The sequence below is a fragment of the Sceloporus occidentalis genome, unplaced genomic scaffold (assembly GCF_023333645.1).
Source record: "Sceloporus occidentalis isolate IW3139 unplaced genomic scaffold, rSceOcc1.0.p SCAF_1, whole genome shotgun sequence".
In the NCBI taxonomy this organism is placed as follows: domain Eukaryota; kingdom Metazoa; phylum Chordata; class Lepidosauria; order Squamata; family Phrynosomatidae; genus Sceloporus; species Sceloporus occidentalis.
The window spans coordinates 31224801-31245534 of NW_028316981.1; the positions used below are offsets into that span (position 1 = coordinate 31224801).

Sequence of the window (20734 nt, forward strand, 5' to 3'; positions counted from 1 at the left end):
TCTCAGTTAAGTGTCCCTCTCTGCCCCCACATTCTTGATCCCACTTCCAGTGGACACAGGTGGGCAGTCAGATGTTTTTGAAAGTAATTGGATGCATTTGCACATTGCCTGAATGAAACAGCTCGCCCAGCTTTAGTTGCCATAGCAAATTTGAGTTTTCCCTTGATGTGGGAAATAATTATGGTGATTATGCCCCTTTTTGGAGCAGCCATTGCAAGTAGCTATATTCTGGCCCAGAGTACATTTTGAATGACACATTAATTGTACTTGAGGAGAAGAGAAGGTTGCTCTTTTACCAAGAAAATTACTGTGAAACAGAGCCTCCAGAGATGTAACAAAGAGCCAACATAACAATTCAGTGGTAGCAAAAAATAAAGGCATGTTGAAAAGAGCACACAGAAAGTAAAGTGCCAGTGAAATATATTCTGTTTAGTCCAGGTGTCTGGTAAACACACTTGCTCTTTCCTTGAGGCTCAGCACCTCTGTGCCATTTATTAGTAACGGGTCACCTACTGTTAGCTAGGACTTAAACTCCCTGAACCCAGCAAAGCTATCATTACCAGATGTAGCAGGTTCAGACATTAGCAGGTTCACATGCCCTTATATATGATCTTTCTCTTAAGATGTTCTAGGTGAGTTTTTAAGACGGCTGCCACCGTCAAACATAAAATGGTGTGTGTGTCAGCATCTTAATGTTAGATGAGGTAGGAAACAGCATGTGCTGAAGCAGACTCTTGCCCCTAAACTTAGGCCAGCCTTCCCTCCAGATGGGTCACTGCTACCCCTGTATGTCAAATTTTGTGAGTTGTAATTCAAGACATCCAGGGTGCTGGACTGGAAAAGGTTGGCCTATGGAGTTCTAAGATGCCCCTTGGCTTTTTTTAATCTCTGCCAAAAAAAAAAAAAAAAAGAAAAACCTTGTATTTGTTACATTCTCCACTTTGTCTGATTTATTGGCAGAATGTGATCACTTCAATGTCTGTTGATTAAAACTTTATGAGAGAGTAATTTAATTGGAAGTATCAATGCTCTCAGCCTCAGGGAAAGGCAATGGAAAACCTCCTCTGAACAAATCTTGCTAAGAAAACCTCATGATGGTCACCGTAAGTCAGAAACTACTTGAAGGTACGCAACATCAACAAACCAATGACATTTTTGAAAATATTGAAAGCATTGTACCTTGATTGGGCACTCAGAGAAACAGTATTTAAATCTCTGCTGAACAACATATCATGAATTTCTGCAGAAAAAAGTCAAGTGACTCCATTGCTTTTGCAACCATTGTGCCTCTTTTATAAAGTGAAAATCAGCAGCGCTTTTAGTCTGCTGCAAAAAGAGCCCTTTATCCATTTCTTACCACTGACATTTTCAGAACTATGTGTTTTGTTTTAAAATTGAAGTACTATACATACTAATCAATGTATGTAATTGTTTTATAATTATTATAGTAGAAGCACTAAGATTTCACCCATTTTACTTTATTCATGATCTGTAGTTTTCTTATATGTCCACTAGAGAGCAACAGTGGTTCAGGGTTATTGTCTCCACTAAAACGGTGCCAGTGAATTTTCTGAAAGCTTCCAACAAAAAAGATACACTGTTTTTCTAGTTCTGTTTTGCTTGGTTTACTAGTTCCTAGCAACTTTTGTAAATCTGATGGGAGACTGTAACAGTCTCAGTTCAATTGTAGATATACAAAGGTAATGGGAAAAAAATACTGTGTATAAGAGGGACATTGTTGCCATGGGTAGTATGTAACTTCTGATCATTGAAGCACCTTAACTTGGGCTTTGATCAAAAGTTCCCTTGAGTATGCATGAGTTCCCATCAAGTTTTCATTTCCCTTTTCAAGCCACCCTAGTATCAGTGAAAATGGCTTCTCCCTCTTTCCTTCTCCAAAGGAAGTAAATGGATCTCAAGATGTTAATCTCCCCCAGTTGTTCTGATTTGTCAAGGACAAGCCCAGTTAATCCTCTATTGTCCAGCTTTCTCAGTTGCCTTTAAAATGACCTAGTTTTGTTCATGACGGCCCTGTGGATCAGACATCTCCAAATCCCCCTGTCCTACACTGCTCCACTCAGGTCCTGCAGGCTCATGTCCCTGGCCTCTCTGATTGATTCCAACCCTTTGGCATATGGGCCCCATTCCCACTGGTTTATAAAGCGGATCAAGACTCAGATTATGGGGGCATCATTCCCATTTGAGTGCACATTTGATCCTCATTATGCCGATTCCATTCCCATTGGAATTCGGATCTGATCCCCATGTAATCGAGTTTTCCGGGGAAAACCCAAATTGGGGGGGGGGGGGGGGGTCCGAATCTGGGTTAATTTGACTCTACGTTTTCTGAGGTTTTTCCTGCACCTCCCGGGTCTGATTCAGGGCAAATGAATGGGAACGACAAGGGTGTCTGATTCAGGAACTTGGGGATGGGAGGAGCAGTGCTCAATGGGCTGGCCTGGGGTGTCACCTGCTTGTTCTCTTTCCTGCATTACCAGCGCCATTTCCCCCCGTTCGCGTAGCCTTTCCCCCAGTGGAGTGGGAAGCAGGGTAAGGCGATCGCATGTGTAGACAAATTTATTTTTTAAAACATTAAGCTTTCGATCACCTAGGTGCTCTGTCAGGTGTCCAAACGTAGCAAATTGCTACATTGATCTCCAAACGTGGTAAACACACTACGCCCCCCTGCAACCTCCCCCCTACTCCACATGCATAGATCGACGTGTGAGGAAACCCATTGAACACCATTTTAACTATTATTTTTTCTTTTTTTTTACATGCCTGCTCGATCGCCCCCCCCCCAAACAGCCCAGAGAGCAATGGGGGAGGCAAAGGGACTTGGGGGAATAGAGGCTCCTTCTCCCTTTCCCAGAGGGACTCCAGGAAGACACAGGAGAGCTTGGGAGGCAAAGGGACTTGGGGGATGGAGGCTCCTTCTCCCTTTACCAGAGGTGCTCTGGGAAGACACAGGAGAGCTTGGGGGGGGGAGAGAATTGGGGGAATAGAGGCTCCTTCTCCCTTTTGCAGAGGGACTCTGGGAAGACACAGGACAGCTTGGGAGGCAAAGGGACTTGGGGGATGGAGGCTCCTTCTCCCTTTCCCAGAGGGGAAAAGTGCCTAAGTGATTGATTGGCTGTGACGTCAAGCGCCTAGGCGATTGATTGACAGCTGCTTTTAAAAAAAGAGGTTCCGGAAGGGCAATGGGAATAGGGAGCAAAAAAGTCCACTTCAAATTACCACCGAGAAAATTTCAATGGGAACGAGAACATGGGTCAAAAAAACCCCGAGTCCATTTGCACCCTTTCGTAATGGGAACAAGGGACCAGATTCAAATACGACTCGGAAAAAAGATCCGAGTCAGAATCGCAGCAAAATACGTCGCTTTATATGCCCAGTGGGAATGGAGCCTTGGTCTTTTTTTATTTCTGTTGCCTTCCACCTTTCCTAGCCTCATTGTCTTTTCAAATGATTCATGCCTTATCATGATGTGTCCAAAGTACAACAACCTTAATTTTAGTTATCTTGGCTTCTGGGGAGAACTGAGGCATAATCTATTCTAGAATCCATTTGTTTGTTTTCTTGACCAACCATGCTATCTTCAGCACTTTTCTCCAGCACCACATCTCAAATGTGTCAGTTCTCTTTCTATTGCTTTTCTTCACTGTCCAGCTCTCACTTCCATACATGGTGATAGGGAATACAATGTTTTGGATGATTTGGGGGGGGGGGGGTTCAAATTGTGGGCTTTTGCACAATTTTTGTTTGTGTATATAACATTTCTGCACTGTGTGTTCTGTGTAAAATACCCTTTTTCTATTCTTTTTTTATAATGTCTTTATTCAAAAAATTATTAAAAAGATAAACACATAAAACTCACAATGAGAAAAAGTATGCCTCTGTATTTCTGGACATTGAGAAGGCCTTCAACAACATGAACTGGCACCCAATGATAGCAGTTCTGAGTAAAATGGATGTGGGAGATAGATATATCAATTGGATTAAGGCAATTTATGGTGACCAGAATGCACAGATAATTATTACTGGGGAGAGAACTAAGATGGTAAAGATAACTAATAGGGCCAGGCAGGACTGCCCACTCTCTCCCCTATTATTTTTAATAGTAATGGAGGTAAAATACCCTTTTTTCCCCAAGAACATTCCTTTTTCAGTATGAAAGCAGGGTTTTTTTAACAAGTGAAAAATGTGAAAAATCATTGAAAAATGCACAAAACTCACATAATCTTTCCTAGTTTAGAATTTTTTTGAAATTCTTGCAAACAAGAAAAAAATAAGTGCAAATTTGCAACCTCATTTTTAACATGAATATTCATTAAAGTTAGGTGACAGATACTTGTGGTACAACACAATCTTCTGTGGAAAAACAAGTTCATAGAATCATAGAGTTAGAAGAGAACACAAGGGCCATCCAGTCCAACCCCCTGCCATGCAGGAATTCTCAATCAAAGCATCCCTGACAGATGGCCATCCAGCCTCTGCTTAAAGGCCTCCAAAAAAGGAGACCCCATCACCTTCCAAGGCAGTTTGGCCCACTGTCGAACAGCTCTCACTCTCAGGAAGTTCCTCTTAATGTTGAGGTGGAATCTCTTTTACTGTACCTTACATCCATTGTTCCTGGTCCTGTTCTCTGGAGCAGCAAAGAACAAGCTTGCTCCATCCTAATGTGACACCCCTTCAAATACTTCAATAAGGCTATCCTATCACCTCTTAACCATCTCTTTTGCAGTCTAAACATATCCAGCTCCCCAAGTCTCTCCTCAAAAGGCATGGTTTCCAGATCCTTCACCATTTTGATTGCCCTCCTCTGGACACACTTCAGCTTGTCCACATCCTTTTTGAATTGTGGTGCCCAGAACTGGACATTCTCATGCTTAAATGGCTATATTAGTGATGCAGCTATGGGAAGGCAAAATCACAGCATTGATCCCCATTCCAAGAAGAATCTATCCCTCTAAAGAAATTATCCTTCAGTCCTCTGTATTCTATCATTGCAGAACATGAGACATTCAAAATCATTCACACCTAGACCACTTACACTTGCTGTGTTACCATGCCCTTACTCGCTTTGTCTGCCTCTTTTCCTTGGATGTCTTAACTCTATTTCAGAATGCTCAACTGAAGTTTTTAAGATACTGCAATACTAGATATTTAGGGAGTGAATAAAAATTTCCTGGAGGTAAAAAATTCTATAAGGAAGGGCGATGCCCTTATCCCGCCCTCTCACCCGCAATAGCCACATTCTTGTAGCTTATGCAGCTAAGGTGAGCTTCCAATTTTCAGTATTTAGGTGCACATGGCCATGTATTCAGACTGCATATCTGTCTTTTTTCACCACTCACAGAGGTCACAGATATCCTTGTCTGGTATCTAGTGGTAATAGTGTCTTTTAAGGTAGTGAGTGATTGTAGCAGCACAAGGCATGCACCAGGTGGAAGTGTCTCCTGCTGGGCTCTCAATGGCCTTGAAAGGAACAAATTATTACTCTATTTCAATTTATCTAAACATCAGCAGGACAAGCTCTTGCTCTTTTGCCAAGGATGGAATTTAGAATTTGGTCGTGGACTTTCCTTTAATATTGCACTAGCCTTTGGAGGCATATAGAGCACTACCTCTGAAAATCCATACAATTACAGTCTCCCAGAGGTCTGGTGGAAGGAGTGATATCAGTGGTGAACAAAAATTTAGGTTATTAATGCTGGGCAAAATTTGTATATCTTCTGACTGGAAATAGTTTTAAGCAAAATCAAAAGAGATATCAGGAGATATGATATCACAGGACAGAATAATGAATAAACTTAAATGATTTAGACAACGCATGACTACCTCTGCAATGAAAATTTAATTATATCTGTTTTATAATTTTCTCTCTTATCCTTTTGGTCAGCTCCTGTTTCAGGAAAGGCCACTGGGGAAACAAGCCAGTCAAATATAAGCCACAGTTTTAAATACTCACCAGACTTTTAAAAAGGCCAGGATTTATACACAAACAATAACCCATGTTGCCAGAGTATGGCTTGGGATTGGTTAACAGACCATGACTTGTCAGCAGATCTTTTGACCATAGTTTGTTGTGATGTGTGAACATAGTAACCAGAAATGGCTCCCCAGAGTTTCAGACAGTAGTCCTTTTTAGCCTAGGAACCACTGTCTTTCCACTTTTTTCATGAAAAGCAACTGGGGACACTCCCCTCTCAAATGTTGCTTACCAGACCTTTTCCGCTATCTTCCTATTTCAAGAAAGACCTGGAACAATTACTAAAGAAAGTCAAAGAAGAAATCACTAAGGTAGGCTTAATGCTGAATATTAAGAAAACAAAAAATAATGACCATGGAAGAACTACACGAATTCATCCTAGATGACAACAAACTAGAAATTGATCAGAATGAAGACTGCTGTCAAGAAATCAGAAGACGTCTACGATTGGAAAGGGCAGCTATGAAAGATCTGGAGAAGATCCTAAAGTGCAAAGACATAAAACTGAACACTAAAGTTAGGATTTTCCAAACCATTCTATTCTCCATCATAGTGTATGGATGTGAGAGTTGGACACTGATGAAAGTAATAAGAAAATCCACTCATCTGAGATGTGGTGCTGGAGAAGAGTGCTGAGGATACCATGGACTGCCAAAAAGACAAATGAATGGGTCCTAGAACAACTCAAACTGAACTTTTCCTTTAAGCCAAGGTGGTAGAATTGAGGCTATTTTACTTTGGCCACATCATGAGTCATTGGAAAAGACAATAATGTTGGGAAAGGTGGAAGGCAATAGAAATTAAGGAAAACCATATACCAAATGATTAGACTCAATCAGAGAGCCCATATAGACAGGTCAAAATAAAGCTGCTTCAGGTCACTTTAGAAGTGTGCTATTTAAATGACGCATGCATCCTAAGAGGCCAGAAGCTGTGCCAAAGCCACACTCCAGTACTAAGGACTGGAGCGCAGCTTCTGGCCTCTTAAGATGCATGTGTCATTTAAATAGCATATCTTCAAAGTGACTGGGAGCAGCTTTATTTTAGCCTGTCTGTGTGGGCCCAGAGAGGCCACAGGCCTGAGCCTGCAGGACCCAAGCAGAATGGTAGAGGATCAACGTCTTGGAGATGTCTCATTCACAGGGGTCACCATGATTCAACGTTGCCTTGAGGGCAGTTAACAACAACAGTACAAGGCGGGCTGTGCTATTAGAATGAAGAAATCTCAGGTAGCAAATATGAGGAGCCAGTGGTGAAGGTCCTTGGAAGTAGCCAAGGTGCTAATTAAGTTCAACATCTTGGTAGCTCCTTTGAATGTAAAATAAAAACCCAAAGTACATTCATCATTGCACTTACATGGAATTCCCTGGCTGCCAGTAGCTCCAACCATTCCTTTTGCCTCAGCATTTATCCTTCTTTAGAGAAGGAAAAGAGCTTTGTTTCATGCAGCTTGTCCTGAACCCTCTTTCTTAAATGGCCTATTGCTGTCACAGATACTGGAGGAGACTACTGCATTGGTGATGTTAAAGGGAGTTTCATGTGCCTATCCAATCAACTTCTGTACTTTGAACAGAGGGAATCACTGCCTGATCCTTTGATTCCATGAAATGACTTTGGCTTGTCCTCCAGCCACATTTTCTGATGGTAATTCAACCACACTACCAAAAAGTGGTCTGAGAGGAGGAGATGGATTTGTAGAAGATTCTGGGATCTTATTAAGAAGGCCCTTTTTAAAGGCCATTGTGGGTCAGGCATTCTGTGACATGACTATGATTTACATAGGAAGATGAGCAATGTATGGCTCTCCAGATGTTGCTGGATTGCAACTTCCATCATTCCTCACCATTGGCTAGGCTGGCTAGGGCTGATGGAATTTGCAAGCCAACAATCTCTGCAGGGCCACATGATTCCCAATTCTGAATAATAATAATAATAATAATAATAATAATAATAATAATAAATGATTTATTTATATCCTGTCGAATCACAAGGAATCCATTTGTTTGATAACTGAGTGCCTTTCTCAAATGTCATTTGAAAAATATTTGCTTATCATAGGTGTTACATGTATGGAGGTTTTCTTAAAAACAAATAAAACAAGGAAGCCTTTAAATGTCTGAAAGCTAGGAGACAGCTAAATGAATCCAGTTTGTTGGTGTTACTTGCATTCAAGTTGTCTCTGGCTTATGGGGACCTAAGTATATGGTTTTCTTGGCAAGATTTGTTCAGAGTAGGTTTGCCTTTGCTATTTCATCATAGGTGATGCTGAACCTCATTAAAATGTAGCTTGGCCTCTTCACACATTATAACCCTTTGTTACCCAAGAAGAAGGGTCAGATAATGGGAAGGACTTGGGATAATGAGAAGGACTTGGGATTATCATGGTGGGACCAGAAAGGGGGCATTCCCTTCTCCCCGTTGCAGGTCTTTTTGCACCCCCATAACCACGGGTGGGAGGGGGCTGGAAATCCACCAGTGATTATTGTCAGAAGGCATAGAAGGGGTGGGAGGGAGGAAGAGGATGGGAAGGGAAGGAAGTTCCCAAATTTCCTTCAGCAGATCTTTATCATTAGTCTTGTTTCTCAATTGCATTGACTATAATGGACAGAGTACTTGGTCATATGAAGAGTAAATGTAACTGGGCCCTGGAGAAAAAGTTCTATAAAAATTCTCTACCAGGCAACAACTTGGGAATTTTGATTGGCAGTTCTTCTTTTGAAGCCCGTATTGCAACTTTAGCTATGAGTAAAATAATTATTCTTGTGTGGGAAGTAGAATCAGAAAGGCAATTAGAAGTTTAATAACAGCCTTACACTGAGTGGATAGTTGAAAACTTGAAAGTACAATTGATGGTAATTAGCTGATTTCTACTCCTTAGTAACTAAGAAAAACATGATAGAAAAGCATCTTACACCTTCCTACCCTTCAGTGTTTTCTTTTTCTGCATGATTGGTGATATATTTTAAATGCTTTGTGTTTGAGAGGGGAATGAAAAGAAGCACAGAGGCGTGGATAGAAGAGAACAATGTTAACATGGTGGGACAAATGCTGTCATGAACTGTGGAGTAAACTGCTTTCACGGACTCAGAAGGTTTATCAGTATTGTTTAGACAAACTTCTGGCTCTGTGTGTGTGTGTGTGTGTGTGTGTGTGTGTGAATGAGAGACTGGCTGATTGACCAAAAAGGTGGAAATTGTTCATCAAATTATATAACTTCATGTATAGTTTCCACCTTTTTCGTCATCAACTGTTCTTTCTCTGCTTGCTATCTGTGTGTGGTTTGCTTCACAAGGCAAAAACATATAATTTTTTTACATAGATATATTTCACAAATCTAAAGAACGTGGGTTTTCAATGGGGGGAAAATGCCACTTGTTTCATTCTTGGGCTGGAGAAGAAATCTAACAAGAATGAACAAACTGTCAATAATCAGTCTAGTTATGAATGAGATAACTTAGTAAGATTTCTTTACATCTCTTAGTGACACCCTATGCGTTTTACTTTACCAGTGGAATATAAGGAGGGTGATTTCATCAGGGAAAAAACAGAGTTTTGCACTGAGTCCTCCTCAACAACTTTTGTTTGTTTGTTTGTTTATGTTGGGAGTGTTCATGTACAGTACTCTGCCTACCTTAACAGGATCTAGTTTGGCCTCAAGGTAATACAGGAGAAGGAATCCTAGACCAGTTTTCCCTGACCTGGTACTAGTTGATAATGATGGGCTGAATAGTCAGTCACTCAATTTTTATTATGATCAGTAACCATAAAAAGAAAGAGCAAATAACAAGTTAAAGGACAATACAAAGAATAAGATAGATTACGAGGTACCCTTCCAAATGAGGGAGAGTGATGGCTTGCCCATGCACTAGAACACATCTGAAGAGCACAATTGTAGACATAGACTGCAGATTTTGTGAGCTGCACTTTCCAGTAATGTTTTGATTCTGTAAATAAAATCAAGGTGAGGAATAAATTCTCAAGCGCCTGGTCACTTGGATGTCAGAAGTGCTGCATATTAAACTAAAATGTTAATGCTGGCATCTAGAAACATGTACCTCTTTTTGAGCCTCTAATATAAGCTGCTTTCCATCTCAAATGGAAAATTGTGGCTGTTATCCTTAAAAGGCTAAGCTACAGCTTCTTCCCTCAAGTATTTGCTAATTTTTTTTTTAAATCTCAAAACCGAAAGTGACTTGTGACATGATCATGAGAACAGAAAACTTCCCAGACAGCTACATAAAGCAAGAGAACAAGAAGTCCAGAGATTTTCTGCTGCAGTGAGTACTAAGCATTGTCCATAACTTGGTCTCTTACTGTTCCAGTTGATACCGATGTAAATCAGGAATAATTCTGCTGAAGTACAGGGGAATCAGGTATGCAAAAACATGTCCATTGAGAAACATATTTTCTTTTTTTTAAAGAAAAATAATAGAATGCCAGAAATATGCCACTGTTTACATCTGGTGTGCCAAAAATCTCTCTCTGAAACCAACTTACATAATACTGTGTCAGCCATGAAACCATTACCATTTCAGACTTCAGCAGCAAGCTATGGGCTGATACGCATTATGTGACATTTGCATTTAGAAATGAATTGGTGAGTGTTCATTAAGTAGCATGCAATTTGCAAAAGGAAAGGAAAAATTATTTCCATTTGTATTTCTGATTCAATTACTTTGGAGGCTCTGCCAATAAATATTTTTTTACAAAAAAACAGGAATACAGAAGTGGGGAAAGTTCCCCAGGGAGTTGTTGCCAGAAGGGTTATTAGCATATTGTCATCGTATTATTTTACTAGCAAGGACTAAGATGTCAGCGTTTTACAGTGTAAATGCCTTTAGCCTTGTAAATATAATCAGAAAGTCTGAATATAAACCAGGAAAGTTCTGGTGGCTCATGCAAATTAAATAGTGTAGCTCTAGAAAGCTCCACGTTGCAAGTACAAACATAAAGCTGATAGGTTTGGAGAAACCTGTGTTAGCAAAGCAGCACTGTCATTTTGAGGTAAACTTGTTGGGGACATGAGACAGGGCCTTTTCCATGGCAGCCCCTAGGCTCTGAAATTTTGTTTTCATTTGTAAGCCACATTGAGTCTCAATCTTGGGGAAAGGTGGGATATATAAATATTACTTTCATTACTGTGATTGCATTTCCAATGTAAGAGTAGGGCAGGGTAAACATTTGTGTGGTTCCAAGCAGTTTTATGGGCTGAGCTAGTTATCTTCCAGCTCCTCTAAGGGTGTGTTGTATCCACAGCATATGAGCTGCCTGATGCCACATCAACTAACATGCTCTATCCTCTGGATTTTTGGGGGTTTGTAGTTTGGTAAGGTACATAGACACCAGATCCTGTCCGATCCTGGAGTCTAAGCAAGGTCAGCCCTGGTTGGTACTTGGATGGCAGACTGCCAATGAATCATAGAATCATAGATTCATAGAGTTGGAAGAGACCATAAGGGCCATCCAGTCCAATCCACTGCCATGCAGGAACTCACAATTAAAGTACCCCAACAGATGGTCATCCAGCCTCTGTTTAAAAACCTCCAAAGAAGGAGACTACACCACACTCCGGGGAAGTGTGTTCCACTGTTGAACAGCGCTCACTGTCAGGAAGTTCCTCCTAATGTTGAGCTGGAATCTCTTTTCTATTCTATTATCTAGAGCAGCAGAAAACAAGCTTGCTCCATTCTCAATATGGCCCTTTCCAGAAGGGCCTTTTAGTACGTACTGTGTACGTACTAGGGTTGCCCGGGGGCATCTCTTTCAGACTCCCCAACAAAATGATACAAAATGGTGGTGCCCATTCTACATGGGCACCACCATTAGGACATCACGACCATGCAGCCTTCAAACGTCCTGGCACTGTGGAAGGGCGCCTGTGGTGCCCTTTCTGCGGTGCAGGAAGGAGCTCCGAAATGGAGCTCCTTCCTTAATTTGTGGTGCTGGCACAGCCTTTACACAGCTGCGCCAGCGTCACAAAAGAGAAAGGGGCCAAGCAGCCCCTTTCTCCTTTCCCCACCACTGTTGGGGTGTCCTTGGGGCTTGAAGCCTCTGCCTCTATTACAGATCCAGCCAAGGGTGTTATTATGGGAGTGCAGGGGGTACAGACCACACTGAAAATGCCTCAGAGGTGAGTGTCTGTCTTCCAGTGTAGAGTATACCACTGCACCTCTCTGTGGACTCCAGGACTCCTGGAGACTGAACATCCCAGGAATGAACTTGTCCACCTGCAGATCTTCTGAATAAATCAATGATTCACAGTGCAGTTTTTTGCAAGTTTACTTCTGTTCAGAGATATGTTCTGCATTCGTATGTGAAGGAATATGGTCTGAACCAGATAACAGTGAGAGGATTTGTTTTTTTTTTAAACAAACTGTATGCTTCTCCTGCTGCAGTTGAGTGTTAAACAGTATGTTCTGAAATTTTGATCCAATCCATTGCTTAGCTTTCTGAAAAATCACAAAGGCAATGTTTTACCATCATGTATTGTGTTTTGTCTCTTTGGAGGGAGCTTGGGGTGACTAGGGGTAGGTGCAGCATCTTAGGTAACTCATGGGATTTTGAAATGTAGAGTTCTGAAGGAAACAAAGAGCCATGGGGAAATGGGGAGCAGGAGGTATCTCCTGTTGAATGCAGTTCTGAAGACGATACAAAAAGCAACAGCCGGCATTCCCATTTGACCTTGGCATTCCCGTTTGACCTTGATCTTTGAGCAAAAGGCATTTGTATCTCTCCCCACAAGTTCCTGTGTCTGCACCAGCTGCTCTGGAAGGCCAGAGTGGGTTCTCTTATGATTTTGAATCTAAAACAATGAGATTCAGTAAGATATATGGGGAAAGGTAGGAATGAATAACAATAACAGGAGCATGAAGATCATTCCTGGTTCAATTACAGTGAGAGTTTATGGTAAGTTTGTAATTTTTTTCTCCCCTTCATGTTTCTCCATCATTATTTCACACAGTACAAAAATATGACAGTTGGTCAGTCTTGCATGATGTTATTCATTGTTTCTACTGCATGGAAGCAATGCTGTTGTAAGAACCATCTGAACTTTTAACCAACTGCTACCTGTGTGTGTTTGTGTCTTTGCTTATTTTGTTTGTTAATGTAAATCTCACCTTTCTTTCAATAAGGGACCTGTGTAGTGTCCACTGTGAACAACATTAATTCATATTGGGCAACTGTGCTGTACTCAAGAAAAAAATCTGGATTTTGTTCCTCTCCTATATAATCTTTGTATTTCTCTTATTTTGCAGAGTTAATGGGAGAGAAGGAGAAGATGCACTGGCCTGGCCTCAAAATTCTCCCAGACAGAGAAGAACAAGGGAGAAGCTCCAGGAGCCTTGGATCCTGGAAACGTTGAATGACTGACCAAAGAACTGTGGTTAGGACACTCAGTCCATTGGTAGCTGCTGCACTTACTTTACCAAGTTTTAGAAAGTTACTTATTCGAGGTACAGCTAAGAGAGCTACTATCAATTCTGGCTGGAGAATTTTTGTAGGTAACATAGCTTTTCCATTTAGGGCACATGTCTCCATGGGAATTCAAATTAAGTAATTATTTAAGCCAGTGGAGATTACTATGCAAGGGCTCAAGAGAACCATTTCCTGATTCCATTCTGCTGATCTTTTCTTTTTAGAAATATATCAGAGAGAAAAGCTTGTCTGAATATGTGATGATGTACTCAAGTCTGAAAGGTGACTTATTGTGTGTGCTTTGTACTGGGGTTCTCACCAGTTTGGCAAATCAAAAAAGAATTTACACTCTTTTCACAAAGAGGTGCTTTTCTTTAATTGTAAATCATAGGATTCTTCATGCTTCCCCAAAATGGAACCCTCCAGCGGATGACAGAAAGCACACTAACTTTACATGTAGTATTGCTGGAGTTAGCAGCCTTGGATCCCATGTTGTGAGAAAGGCAGGATATACACAAAATAAATAGATAAATAAATAAATTGTATACCTGTGCTATCAGCCCTCCACATTTGAGGTTTTGACTTTTCTGGATTTCATTATTCATGGATTTGATTAGTACATTCTCTCTAGGAATCTCTAGGTGCTCCTGTCAACTTCAGCCAAAAATCATGCTGGAGGACCCAGCGATTCCTAGAGAAAATACTTCTCTAGGCATTTGTAGATCCTCAGCACTTCATGTTCAACCTCTGCCAGATCTTGACCAATACAATTGTCCTGAATGACCTAGAAATTCCTAGAAAGCTGTTTTATGAAATAATAAAAAAAAATTATGCAGTTTTCCCACCTTCACAGGAGTCCTGTGCCCCTTGCCCCAATGAATGTATGTATTAAATACTGATTTGTATTGTGGTGACCTCCTACGTCATTTTGATATACAGTACAGCCATTTTTTTCCTGTTTCACTCTAATGTACAGCCATTTTCCCTCTTTCCTCCATAAGATCATGTATTTGATTATGTACAACTTTTTTATAACTAAAGCTACTTTTATACATTTTACAAAGACTAAATTTGCTTATTTCTTTCTCTGCTAGACCCTGTGGGGGCTGTGGGACTGGTGGCTGTTCAGCTTCTGTCTCGCCAGTTTAAATACTGTACTAGAGAATTCTGTCACTGTCACTCACATTTCCCATATCAAGAGGGATATTTATTTATTTATTTATTTATTTATTTATTTATTTATTTATTTCACCTGTGATCCCAGAATGTGAGGTTTTGGGGTTGTTTTTTTTTGTTTTGTTTTGTTTTGTTTTTTGGTCTCAGCATTCTGACTTTCACCTCCTGTGATGTCTGTTGTCATCTAGCCCAGTAGTGGGAGACCAAATCCTGCTCTGATTATGCTGATCCAAGACTATTATGTACAGGAGACTTGCAGGACATAGTCTGATGCTTCCCTTGGGCTTGAACCATCTCCTGATTAATTTTTTAAAAGCATGACGTGCATTAAGTTTATTTTGAGATGATGCTTGTTTTCTTCTGGCTTTGATGTGGAACTGCAAAAAGATCTGTCTTCAATAAAATGTTTCGCTCCAATGTTATGCCTTTTGGTTTTAGTGAGTATTTACTCAGTGGTATTAAAGGGGGCTGGGAGGGAGGGACAGTGAACTGATCTCATTTTTATTCAGTAAAATCAAATGGTTCTGCAACTAGTGAGTCATCACAGGAAACCAGACCACTTTCAGGTATAACTTTGCAGTAATTCCAGTTTAGAGGACTGACACTTTCACCATGAAGGAATTACTTTTTTAAAATTTAAAACTTGTGGAAATGTAAGTCAGGCAATTTGCTGCATGCACCCAAGGTACTGTATAGGAAACCTGTAGGTCATCCAACAAGTGACAACTCCTTTCCCTTTGTTTCTTGTTTTAGAGTAGGGAATTTGTGGGGTCATTATAAAGACCAGAGTCCACACAGAGGACAAGTTTTCAATGCCTGAATAGAAACAGTATGTCTGTTTTCTGAAACTGGGTCCTAAATCGCTGTCTTCTTACAAAAGGTACTGAACTGGGTCTGTAGAAATTCATTGCTGATCTACCCTAAATAAATACAACTTCCAACAGAAAACTGAATAAAAGTATCCACTGGGGTTTGGTTCCAGGAACCCCCATGGATACCAAATTCCCTGGATGATCAAGTCCCATTAAATATAATGGCCTAGCAAAATGTTGTCAGATAAAAAGGCAAAATCAAGGTTTGTCCATGGGAGTTTGTATATTTGTAAAGTATTTTCAGGCTGTGGATGCTTGAATCCATGGATAAAAATCAGTGAATAAGGAGGGCTGACTGTAGTTTGAATTCTGCACCTTGGGAGTCATTTTATGTAATATTTCTGGCCCTGTTCTCAGAATGAAAACAGTGCTACCTGTTGACCATCCATAGACTGCCTGTACGAGCATCCTTTCCCACTCCTCTCCCCACCACCACCACCTTGGCATGGACAAGCGCTTCCTCATTCACTTTTTAAAAGAACCTCAAATTACCACACACAGTTTGTCTGCTTTAAAATGAATGAGAGCCCCTGAATACAAACATTGGATGTATGCACCTTCCACTGCATAGAAAGAATGGAAAGTTTTCCCTGTCTGCATTTCCCACTTTCTTATCAAATGGTTCTGTGCACTTATGTGCTTATATATCAAGCCCAGAAGGACTTGGAGTGCCACCTGGCATCTTCCAGAAAGCAAAGTTAGTGCATTTGCAGATCTGAGTAATGAGTGTTGCATTTTGATTGTGCTACTTTGTAGGCAGTGGCTAAGTACACACTACAGAAGCAGTTCAGGTTCTTCTCACCAAGTGTAGTGTAGTGTGTGGGGGGAATATTAGATTCCTGCCTTTAGACTCTGTATAGTCATTGTCTGATAATATTAGACCATTTCCCTAGCACCCCCCAGCAAATAAGGCTGTGGCTGCTGCCTGATTGGTATATCATCTCACTTTCCCTGAGCATTGATTTTTCTTGCTCTCCTTTTATTTGCTTCATAAAAAAACCCAGGGACACGGAGCTACTGCTGGCTACTGAGGAGCTTTTTGGGTGCCTTTATTTTTAGCATGAACCAGCCTTTGTCTTCTTTCAGATGAGGGAAGTTGGATTATAAAACCTTTTGTAAATGTGTATGGTGATATTTGCTCCGGTAAGTTAAGATTGTTCCCTCAGTGACTATAGCTGTCAGTTTGTGTTGTCTAAAGGAACTTGTTTTGAAACCTTAATCCACCTTTGTTGTATGTGTCTCTTTGAGCAATTGCGTCCTGATCTGAATTCTGTTTGTGTGTGATTCCAAGATGCTTATAAGAATATCTGATACTTTGTGTGAAGAAAGCAAGAGCTTGAGTGAACTTCTGTAGTTCATGCAACTGTAATAGTATGTACATAGGCAAAGAATTATAGAGAATAAGGTTTAATGTGTCATTGACTGTTTGGGCGATGATATGGATGTGTGTGTGTGTGTGTGTGTGTGTGTGTGTAAATACAGATATTGTGGAAGAACTGGGGTAATGTAGTTCTTGAAATAAGATGAAAATAAAGGAAGGTTTGTATAGTACCATTCTGTAATACAGCAGATGAGGTATTGCTGCTCTTGGAAGGTATTAAGTATTAAGTAAAAGAAGAAAACTAGTTAAGTATTGAGTCTCTTGTTAAACTGCAGATCAGTAAAACTTTTGGATAAGCATTTCATTTGACATATTTTATCTTCCTACAGACTTTCTTGTATAAAGCAGAAAACTATTTTACTTCTTAAAGATGTTGTTTTCTGTGGACTTTATCTAGTCTATAATGTTCCACATGACACAATAAAATATGCAAAATAGCACATGACATTCAGCATTTTGGAACAGTATAATATTGTGTACAATGGTGACATTGCTGAGCAAAACGACAAGTTTTGGAGCTGGTGAGATTGCATAGTGAAATTTTAAGGCTTTTACTGCAAAATTAAGTCATATATAATACTTTCAGATTTTTAAAAAAAAACCCCTTCCTGGAGCTGGCAATTGCAGATGCCAAGTTTCTGAAAAGTACAAGAAAAATCAATTAATTGTTGTGTTGTGGTAGGCTCTTAATACTCAGAAAGCACACGCAAACAAAGGTTCGCTTTTGTCATTCACTGCTTAGCTTTTATCTGCAGCTTCTGTCATGTTTTCTTTGAAAGCTGAGTGCACTTAACTTGAAAACTGTGGGGAGAGGAAGGTGGAACTAAGTATTTTCAGTTAAAGTTTAAAGCCTTGCATTTCAAATGTTCTGAGGAACTAAATGAGTATTAAAGTTAAAGCTGCCCAGATGAGCGTTTTCAGGACAAAATCCTCATTTCTCCTGCTAAAACGGAACTTAATACCAGTATGTCCAGCTGGCATCTGCCTTTAGTGCAGTCTGGTGTCCTATAAGTATAGTGTGGTAGTGAAGCATGAGAGTTAAAACTGGATATAGTCATTTCATATCCAGTGACCAGTGATGAATGGCACTAATAATTAGAGTTTTAGTAATCATTTAATATATTCTAAAGCATTGTGTAAACATGCTATTTACTATAGATAATTCATTTGTAGATATATTAATTTTTCAAAAATATAATCCGGAGGATAAGCAAATTATTATTTCTAAAATGTTATGCTTATGCTTGATAACACAAATGCCTCAGTAGCCAGAAAGCAAAGCATATTTCTGGAATAAACATGGAATAATTGTAATTCAGAAAAATCCCATATTTCTTTATTTTTCATACTGGCAGCTACTAGCTGTATTGGGGTGGCTGGGAAACAGTATTGATTTCTAACTTCCAAATACCTCCTAAGTTTGTCATTTTGTCAATGAGTTTTAAGAAAGTAAAGACAGAGTGGCTTGACATTTGTAAAATAAATCTCCTGTGAAATAAGTCACTGGGCTGACTTTCATGTATACTGTATAATCCTGCACATGACAGCTGTCCATTGTTCAGCAGTACTTCATTGCATTATCTAAAAGGATGTTATATGGTTGAGTTCATTGTACAAGAAGTGGGAGGATTTCTGGTTTTGCTTACATTGCTCTTGGAAAATCAATTCTATTGATTTGCAAACACCAAGTGGACCTTTGAATGGTAACCTTAATGGTCCATCACACTGTGCTTCCACCACTGTGTGTGAAGTTCCTTGGGGTTTTGGCCATAAAAAGAACAAGAATGGAAAGCCACTGGAAATATGAAGGGGAAGAAATGACAGGGAGAAAAGCAGAAGCAATATGTAATAATGACTGGGCATGTTTGGTGGAGCTAACGTGTAATCTATAGGCTGGACCCAAATAGAAAATTGGACCATTGGTCCAAAACACATTGCATACATAATCCAGTTTGAGACCACTTTAACTGACCTGGCTCAATCCTAAGGAATTCTGGGAACTCTAGTTTTGTGAGACATTTAGCCTTCTCTGTCAGAGAGCTCTGGTGCCACAATAAACTACCATTCCCAGGATTCCCTAGCACTGTGCCAGGACAGTTAATGTGGTCTCAAACTGGATCATTTATGCAGTGTGTTTTGGACCATTGTCAAAGCAGCTGAGCCAAGGCTACTATATAATGAGGGCCCTACTAGCAGGATAGATCATTATTCTTCAAGAAAAAAAACCCACCCTGTACAATTTCACAAGCCCAATACAAGGTTGTTGTTTTCTTTTATTATTTAGTATACATGTGTTTGGAAGGAAATAATGCCTACATTTAGGTCTTTTTCACACTACCCAATTTATTACATCTTGACAATAATTTAAATTCCACGAGCCCATCCTAAAAATACTTATATTTGTGGTTCTGAGAATTATTTAGATTTTTTTGCCAGAGAGCCATAGTGCCTATCCAAACTACAGATGCCAGGATTTTGAGGGATGCAGCCATGGCAGTAAAAGTGCTGTAATCGTGAAGTGTTAAAAAAGACCTTTGTCTTTTGAACAACAAAACTTTTAGAAAAAAATGTTTGCTCAGAACGCTTTCTGCATTCTCCAACCTGTGCAATCAGTTTCTTATAAAAGTAAGAAATTATGTCTGAGATATCCAGAGATGTGAATCAAGTGGTAACGGATTGCCTCCTAACAGTTTGATGCAATCAGTTCTGAGTACCCATTTTCATGGAGTTTTTCTTAGGTGGTGGTTGTTGTTGTTCTGTACCTTCAAATCATTTCTGTCTTATGGTGATCCTAAGGCAAATCTATTATAGAGTTTTCTTGGCAAATTTCTTCAGAGGAGTCTTGCCATTGCTATCCTTTGAGGCTGAGTGTGACTTGCCCAAGGTCACCCAGCGGGTTTACATGGCCAAGCCAGGATTCAAACCCTAATCTCCAGAGTCATGACCCGACACTCAAACCACTACATCATGCTGGTTTTCTTTCTAGTAGTACAGTACACAAATACTTCAGTGCTACTTAAGCGCTAGTGTGTTTTTCGGGTTGGCCAGTGTTTGCAATATCCATGTTATCTAGTCATTCTTGTTGGTATTGTCATTTTACTGCCATGGAGGTCAACCCACTGATTTCTTAAGGTAGATCTACGTGTAGAGAAAAACAGTGTATACCGCCTTGATTTCGCTGGCAGAAAGAGAAGATGTTAATTTGATAAATGTATGAACCACTTTGATCTTTTGGGAAAGCGGTATATAAATAAAATTTATTATTATTATTATTATTATTATTATTATTATTATTATTATAAAAGGTTAAGCAATACTGACAACTTTATACTGCATCCTGGCTAAAGGAACTACATTGCTCATTGTTGTTACTGAAGAACATGCTGGATAGGCACATGGGATGGTGATACTGGTATTAGAAGTCAACGTGAGTCTTTCTAGACTGCCTGGGTTCGCACCTAGTGCTATATGAGCAAAAATTTCTTAATGTTTCAGATGGAAGGCAGGAAGGAAAAGTAGGAAGACAGAGAGAATTGCATGCTTTGCTGTCATTCCACATGGATTATCATTAGGTATGAAAGAATATACAAAAAAAAAGCGTGCAAAATGTATTCAAAACATTATACTTAAATATTTTTAAAAATTAAACAATCTTCTCTGAGTGTTGGGAAACTCCGACAAGAAGAATCCTCACTGATGAGAATCTTAAGTTTGGGGTTTCTTTTACACTAATGACATGTGATGGCTTTCTACCGAAAACTGTGTTCTCTGTGCCAAAAATAGCATTTTCTAGAAAAACGTATTTGGTGCAAAATTCACAATTTTTATACAGAAAATACTGTTTCCTGTTTAGCTATCCACATGTGAATTTTGTGCAGAATAAAATTACAAATGGTC

General features: G+C 39.8%; 1 protein-coding gene across 2 annotated transcripts in view; it reads left to right on the forward strand.

Moving 5' to 3' along the window:
* SYNPR (synaptoporin) overlaps window positions 1-20734 on the forward strand; it is a 222702-nt gene that overhangs the window by 117732 nt on the left and 84236 nt on the right. Inside the window, exon 1 of one of the 2 annotated variants that reach the window (XM_089518954.1) lies at window positions 16267-16599. The exons of the other annotated variant lie outside the window; for it this stretch is intronic. Coding sequence (XP_089375080.1) covers window positions 16576-16599 — 24 coding nt within the window. The 5' untranslated portion in view covers window positions 16267-16575. Of the gene's footprint in view, window positions 1-16266; window positions 16600-20734 lie in introns of those variants that run through there. 2 annotated transcript variants of the gene reach the window in all.